This window comes from Nicotiana attenuata, chromosome 3, assembly GCF_001879085.1.
Source record: "Nicotiana attenuata strain UT chromosome 3, NIATTr2, whole genome shotgun sequence".
NCBI classification, from domain to species: Eukaryota; Viridiplantae; Streptophyta; class Magnoliopsida; order Solanales; family Solanaceae; genus Nicotiana; species Nicotiana attenuata.
The window spans coordinates 63,693,293-63,701,001 of NC_031991.1; the positions used below are offsets into that span (position 1 = coordinate 63,693,293).

General features: G+C 36.8%; 1 protein-coding gene across 2 annotated transcripts; it reads left to right on the forward strand.

Moving 5' to 3' along the window:
• Positions 320-7,228, forward strand: LOC109223931 (GPI mannosyltransferase 2). Of its 2 annotated transcripts, XM_019388429.1 has the most exons (9): positions 320-752; positions 1,703-1,808; positions 2,845-2,937; positions 3,030-3,225; positions 4,449-4,627; positions 5,457-5,707; positions 6,313-6,482; positions 6,613-6,788; positions 6,886-7,228. In XM_019388429.1, the coding sequence occupies exons 1-8, from the start codon at positions 413-415 to the stop codon at positions 6,778-6,780; spliced, it is 1,503 nt and encodes a 500-aa protein (XP_019243974.1). In that variant the 5' UTR covers positions 320-412; the 3' UTR covers positions 6,781-6,788; positions 6,886-7,228. The 2 variants fall into 2 exon arrangements, with proteins under 2 accessions (XP_019243974.1, XP_019243973.1); XM_019388428.1 differs by having other exon boundaries at positions 6,613-7,228.

The window sequence follows — 7,709 nt, forward strand, 5'->3', positions numbered from 1 at the left end:
ATAGTAAGAATTTTGTTAAAATAATATGATGTAATATGCTCAAACAAGATAGATCACAACATGACATATTTAGTATTTTTTTAATACTGACACCGAAATGAAATGCAAGTACTAAAATCAAGGGGTTAGGTTACTACAAATAAAAAAAAAATTATCTACTACGAGATTTGAATAATAATTTTATATCCTGCTTTATAATTAATATCTAATATTATATAACTTTTATCTGAAATATTTATATTTTAAGGTTATTTGCACATGACTCAACAATCTACGTCACAATGTGACATGATTTGTACTACTAATAACAATTTACTATACTAATTACTTTTATCTTTTTCCTTTCTTAGTGTTACAAAATTTGGTGTCCTAAATTCTCCGACGAACAACGCTGCCGATAACCGCCGGGAAAATGACCGGGAAATCCTCCGGCGATCTCAACCACCACCACACTCACCTCGTTCTCAAATACGCCGTAGTTTCTAGACTCATTTTAGTCTCCTTAATACTTCTCTGGCGATCACTGCTCAGCCCTTACGACACCTCCGCTTCGATAAATCCTAGCTGCCTCTCCGGTTCGGAGTCCGGTTCGGATACGGTGTACTTCCCGCGATTAGCATCGGCGATTGAGGATAGCATTGTTTGGGATAGTGTGTACTTCGTTCGAATCGCGCAGTGTGGATATGAATATGAACAGACATATGCTTTTTTGCCTTTGCTTCCGATTTGCATTTCTTTGCTTTCGCGAACAGGTTATCTTCTTTCTTATTTATTTGAATTTTATGGCGCTATTTTGTGGATTAATAATTACATATTCTATGCATGTACGCATTTTCATCGTACAAAAATGGAGTATTAAATTGTTTTGTGTTAAATAGAAGTTGCCAATGACATAATTAGGAGCTTTTGGACTTAAATTTTAGGGGTTGTTCCAAAATGCAATTTGCATTTGTTATCAAATTGAAGCATAAAAAATGTGTACTTATGGGTTTTTTGCGAAAGCAAAAACTTTAGATGCTTCATAAGCTAATTGCACCTAATACTTATTGAAGTACTTAATAGAACTATTAAAAATTACATTTTTTGAAGCACTTAAAAAAGTACTTCCTGAAAAGCAGCCGCACTCCCAAACTGGCTCTAAGAGTGACTATGGGAAATACAGGTTTGGCATTTTGTAGTATAGATAGGGGCGGATTTTGTATAGGAGTACCGGCTTTATCTGAACCCAGTACTTTCGACGCGGAGCATAAACTTATGTGTAAAATTCACTAAAGTTACAACAAATAATAGATATGAAACCATTAATAAAAATATGATGGGTTCAATGCTAAGAACCTTAAAGATTGAATCTTTCTTTAAAAAAAAAAAAGAACCTTAAAAGGTTGAACCCATAGAGTTAAAATCTTGGATCCGTCTCTGAGTTTAGATATAGATAAACGCGAAATAACTGTTCTGTTGCATGTCGACAGTATGTATGAGAGACTGTGGAAGCCCAGGATTTGTCATTTTATAGAATAGATGTAGATAAACGTGAAATCCCTGATCTGTTACATGTCATACTTCAAAAAATGTATCTTGCTCTATAAGAATGATGCTCATCGTACAGGTACTTTTCATTTTCTCGTTTTTGGGGAAAAGTGACCATTCTTTTTCTTCTTAAATTTTTTAGATTGATGAAGTTATGTAATGTTTGTTTTTGCAGTATTTGCCCCATTGATACCTTTTATCGGACAAAGAGCTGTTCTCGGGCTGTCTGGCTATGTGCTTAATAACTTCGCTTTTGTTTTGGCTGCATTTTATCTTTACAGGTAATGTCCTATGCTGGATAGTTTCTTGTTTAGCTGTTCAATTAATAGATGCTAAGTAAACACATATACATGTTAATAAAGTTTGCTCTTTTTATAAGCTTTATAATCCATTATGGTTTTAAGGGATTTAAACATGTCTAAGAAACTTGCAGCTTTGCTCATTTATTTTGAGTAAGTACTACTTCTCTTTGAAAATATTCTCCTTTTTTGACTTTTTCTGATCTGTAGAGGCATTCAATGCCACAACATCTCAACTAATTTAGGAATGGGAACAGATGATTGACGGTGAGAGTAATCATGAGGTTTAATACTACAAAACTACACATAAATGATCTATGTTGAGTGGAGTTAGTTTTTGAACTTAAGTTACTTCTAATTTGTAAAGCAAAAGCATTTGGAAATGTTAGTGTTAAATACTTAGTATGTTACTTATCTTTCAAGTAAAAAAAAGGTCCTGAATCCTTATTGTCTCTTTTCGGGGGATTACAAGACCCAATTCCCATTTCTTTGGGAGGATTAGTATTTGCTGGTAACAACCATCTGGTCACACATTTAGACTTGTTTTCGTAATCAAAAGGTAAATGCGGGATCCATTTCCTACAAAAGGTAAATGTGGGATCCATTTTCTAGAATTTGCACAAAAATAGGGCAATCTCATGCTTCTATTGTGGTTTTATGCATTGTCAGATCTGTGGTTGAATCAGTTTTGTGGGTTTTCTTCGTAACGGCTGTCTTTGGCTCAACTTTAGTAGCATGTCTGTTGAAAATTCAACACAGTGCTCCCCTGATACTGGTCCTTGACAACAGCTTATCCGGGTGTGAGAAGATTTAGCTTATGATACCAAGAGTCATCTTTTGGAGATTCATTCTTCACTCAGTTCACACATACTACAGAAGTGATACATACATATTCATTATGATTTGTCGTATACATGCTCACATAATTCTTTGGATTTGCATTGTCTTTGGACATTTGTGAAGGAACTTATTTCCTTTATCCTAATCTGCTTATTGTATATATGTTATTGGTTCACAGGCTCTCAGTTATCATCTTGAAGGACTCGGAGGTGGCATTGAGAGCTTCTATATTGTTTTGCCTTAATCCCGCTTCCATATTTTACTCATCAATGTAATTTTTTCTTCCTTACCTTGCCTTGCCTTGCGTTGACCTCATATTACGAGGACTTGCATATGAGTATGTTCTGTGCTTCGTGTTAACAGATATACTGAGAGTATGTATGCCCTGTGTTCCATTGGAGGATTGTATTTCCTCATGAGGGGTTTAAATAACTTTGCAACCCTTTGGCTTGCTCTCTCTGGATTTGCAAGGTCGAATGGAGTGCTTAATGCTGGCTATATTTGTTTCCAGACAATGCATAGGTCCTATGAAGCAGCTTTTGTTAGGAAGCATGCTTGTGTAAGTTTTGCTGTGTTTCTGTTCTTCCTTTCACTGATGCATTTTTCTTTCTGGATCAGTGCCTAATATGTTATGATTGTTCTTAAATTGAATCTCACTATATTAAGAAGTGCGAGAGGATACTAAACTGAGCTGCATGACTTTACTGTGAGTTCGCGGAACCATAGTTGGCACACTGCTTTCCAAGGAGCTGCAGGGAGTGCCATTAAACCTAGTGTGCCATGGGTGGTAATGAAATATACTCATGGCTGATGGCTTAAGAGGGGTTGGTTTGCTTAATGGATTATCTTTGAAAGAAAACAAGATGAGCCTATCAGGCTTTCCGAGCCATGTTTCTTAAGTAGTTACTATTATTAGTCTAACCTCAAGACGGTCAAACTCTGAGACCTGGAGGCATCCGAGATAAAAACATTGCAGAGAGGTGAGTAAGGCATATCAAATTTGCACTTTTTATTGGCCAAAGGACAAAAAGGAAAGAAATTAATATTGAGATCTACACCTTGTTATCTACATGCTTTTGCATTACAATAAAAAAATTACTGTAGAAAAGGTCCACATTCCAAAAAATTAATGGTATAGAAAAGTTTTCGCCCACTTTATATCTCCCTTTATCTCCCTCAAATTGGTCTAAACTCAAAAGCCTCGCATGTCCTATTCCTCTCCTTCTCATAAATTAGTTTTCTTCTTTTGCTCTGAATTGTCTTATCACCAATATGCTTGTTATATCTCATTTTTGTAAACTTTTATGGTGGTTGAGCAAATTTGTTATGGAGTCTCATGCTCCTTATAGAACTACCTCCTTGCCATACTTTCTGAGACTATTTAACTGGAGATGGGTGTTTTAGTTGTTAGTCTGACTTTTATATTATATGGGTATTCTTTAATGAAAGAAAACAGTTAGTTTGGTAGAAACCCGGTTTAAATTTGATTAGTTAAAAGAACATAGATTCTTCACATTTGCGAGAGTTGTATAAATTAATTTATCAAATTAGAATCTTTTAACGTTTCCAGACTTCCCAATATAGATAAAGACACATTGGGACTAAGGGAGTATGTTAACTTTCAGTGGCTTGAGTTATCATTTCTTCTTAGTTTTCATGTTTATGAACTATTAAACTGTTTGAGCGTCCATGATTTTCAGAATTTTACAAATATTGTGTATAGCTGAAGAGAATGTTTAGTCTTTTTAGATTACTCAGATTAAATCCTCCACTTGTTGCCAGGCAGCCTTGCTGGTTCTTATTTCTGGGGCTTTGCGTAGCTTGTTTATCGTTTTCCCCTTTATTGCTTTTCAAGTCTATGGGTACTTCAACATGTGTGTGGGAGGGACTTCAGATGAAATGAGGCCTTGGTGCAAGGCAAGACTTCCTTTACTCTACAACTATATTCAAAGTCATTATTGGTATGTTGATATCTTTTCTACCTTTTGAAACTCTCATTTGCCCCTTCAGCATAAAATTTGACTTGGTAGATATTAGATTGTAGTTTTATCTTATGTGCTGAAACGCTGGGCGTGTGATTGTTTTCTTTTTCAGACTAATACCAGAAGAATTTTCAATTATACTTCTAGACAGTCCCAATACCCTAGATTAATAATTTTGTCCTCTCCTCTCCTCAAGGTCTATACTCATCTTTGCCCCTATATTTTCTACTAATAACTTGAAAGATCCTTAAGACAGACTAACTTTAAAAACTACCTTGATCTTTCCATCACAGTCAAATCTCCCGCTTTTACCAATTTATATCAATTCTTTTGTAATCTTTCCCTTTTTTGTTAATTTTTTGTGCAGAAATTGTTTAGGTATTATTTCAATTTGAACTTTTTGCAATCTATTTGAAGTGGGATGCCACTTGGGTTGGGGATCTGGTGGGCCCTACGACCAGATCAATGAACATCTCTCTAGAAAGGGATATTTCTCATGGGTGATCAATTGCTACGTGATCACCTCCCTATGTTGTAACTTTACCATTTTCCACATTGTGTTGCCAGATCTTAGTCACAAAAGTTCATGTAAAGGCACATTGGTGTTTTGACTGATTTGTGATCCCTAGATAACAAGGCTTCATTGTTGATTGCATTCTCAGGCATTTTTTTTGAGATTTTGACACAAAAAAAGAAAAAAAGTAAAATAAAGAGACTAGCTTTTGGGAGAACGCCAGTATCCTCATCTAAACCCCGTATTGATTGCTGCCAAGAAGAGAGGCTGACTTTGATGTTTCTTCTGTCTCAGGGGAGTGGGTTTCTTGAGGTATTTTCAAGTAAAACAAATTCCAAACTTTGTTCTTGCGTCCCCAATATTATCTCTTGCATTTTGCACAATCATACATTATGTGAAGTTGTGGCCTGAGGTTTTTGTCTCACTTGGGTTTCGGGTATCCTCTCCAAATAAAGAACTTGCTGCTTCATCCATTCCTCTAGAGAGAAGTGCAGGACCCAAGAGTGTTGGCTTTCCAGTGGAAAACAGATCTGATGCTGGGCAAGGTATAGCTTGATACACGAATTGGCATTTTGAATCATTTTCCAAAAGATGTATGCTTTTATCATGTCACAAGGTAAGGGTAAGGTCCGTGTACACACTACCCTCCCCAGACCCCATGATGTGGGATAATACTGGGTATGTTGTTGTTGTTGTATGCTTTTATCATGTATGAAAGGCAGGTTTTGGTGTTTCTGTTATAACTGAAGATTTGTCATCATTTTCCCAGTCTACCACATGGCCACATGGCCACTGCTTAATTTGCTAGTTGGTAAGAGGAAAATGGTACATTGTTTATGATTGCTTTTTTGAATGTCGTGCATTTATGGATAGAGTTCAGTTTTACTTGCCCACACTTGTAGCCATGCCTTCTTTCAAATGTTTGCTTCCCAGTTGAATTTCTAAGCTTTGATCCGTTATCTGTGGATCTCCTTGTTCATCTTGATGCACTTTGTGATGTCATGTCCATTGTTATCTGTGAATTAATATGACTGCTTCTCTTCCTCATATAAAAGTGATTGGCAGTATGTTTCATCACATTCCTATGGGACTTGATTTCAGAATTTTGTATTGAAACGTGAAGATAATGCTCATTTTTTACTTGTGATAGGCAACTCTCTTAGAAGGCGGAAACCAGCTGTGGGAGAAGAGAACTATGTGATACAGCCATCAGAAGATGAAGCAACAGAGAATCCAGGATTTAAACCAGTTACTATTGTCCCCTTCATTCTACATCTTGTGTTCATGGCCGCAACAGCTTTTTTTGTCATGCACGTACAGGTCAGCTGACCTCTTTCCCTCTTCTGAAGTGACGGTCATTTCTAGGAGTATATTTATCTAGCTTTCGGTATTAAATGGATGGATAACTAATATTGAACTGAATCTGACTCTCTTCCAACCATTTCGACAGGTTTCAACTCGATTCTTGTCTGCCAGCCCTCCTCTCTACTGGTTTGGCTCATATGTCATGGCATCTCATTGTCTTAGCAAGAGATGGGGATACATTATTTGGACATATTGTGCAGCTTACATATTGCTCGGCAGTTTGCTTTTCTCTAATTTCTATCCGTTCACCTGAGATGTCTGGTAACATTTCATTAACTTAAAGCTGAACTTTCTTGTTGTCTGATTCACCATAATCTGCCTCATTTTTGATGTATCACATCCAATGGCTACCATGCAGCAACATCTGGCATTCCAATTTTGAAGGATAAAAGTTGTAGCCTATGATGAGTAGATATATGGATACTGGTTTTGATGAAAGATGAATTGTCGAGCAGTTCGCTTTTTTCACATTTAACCCTTGAAAAGTTCCACTAACTTTTACAGTCTTTTGATATTGCAGTAACTAGAATTACTAGATTATGGTACCTCCGATGTTGCAGTCAATTTTGTTTGGCAGAATAGTTTGAGATTAAGGAGCAGTTAGACTGAAAGTTATTATTTACCTTGTAATAGTTGATATTGGAGCTGATTACTTATTCAAATAAAGAAGAAGAAAGTTGATATAGGAGCTGATTGTATTACCAACCTTGTCACTTGTTGCATTCCCAGAATTCGCTTGCTTGGCTAGTCATGTATTATAGCATTGTTACTCTTTAAATTCATATCTGGCAGATGATAAGATGAGTCTACCTATATGATTGACAATCGTGGTGTCCATGCCAGCTTGCGTACACCTTGATAAACTTTGATAACTATGTATTTCCCCCTTTTTGTTGTTGTGTTAGTTTCTTAACCTCGCCTTGCACCGGCACTCGAAACCTACCTGAGCCTAGCACGACCACCTTGAACCTAACCGCGCCTACAATTGCCATTTGAAATCTATCCATGCCTAGTAAAACTATTTGGAATTTACCCACATCTAGCACGGTCATTAAGAAGCTACCGAGCTAAGCACTGCCACTTGGAACCTATCTGAGCATAGCACGACCACTTGGAACCTAACCGCGCCGAGAACTGCCACTTCGAACCAACTCGCGCCTAGCACGACCACTTGAAATCTAC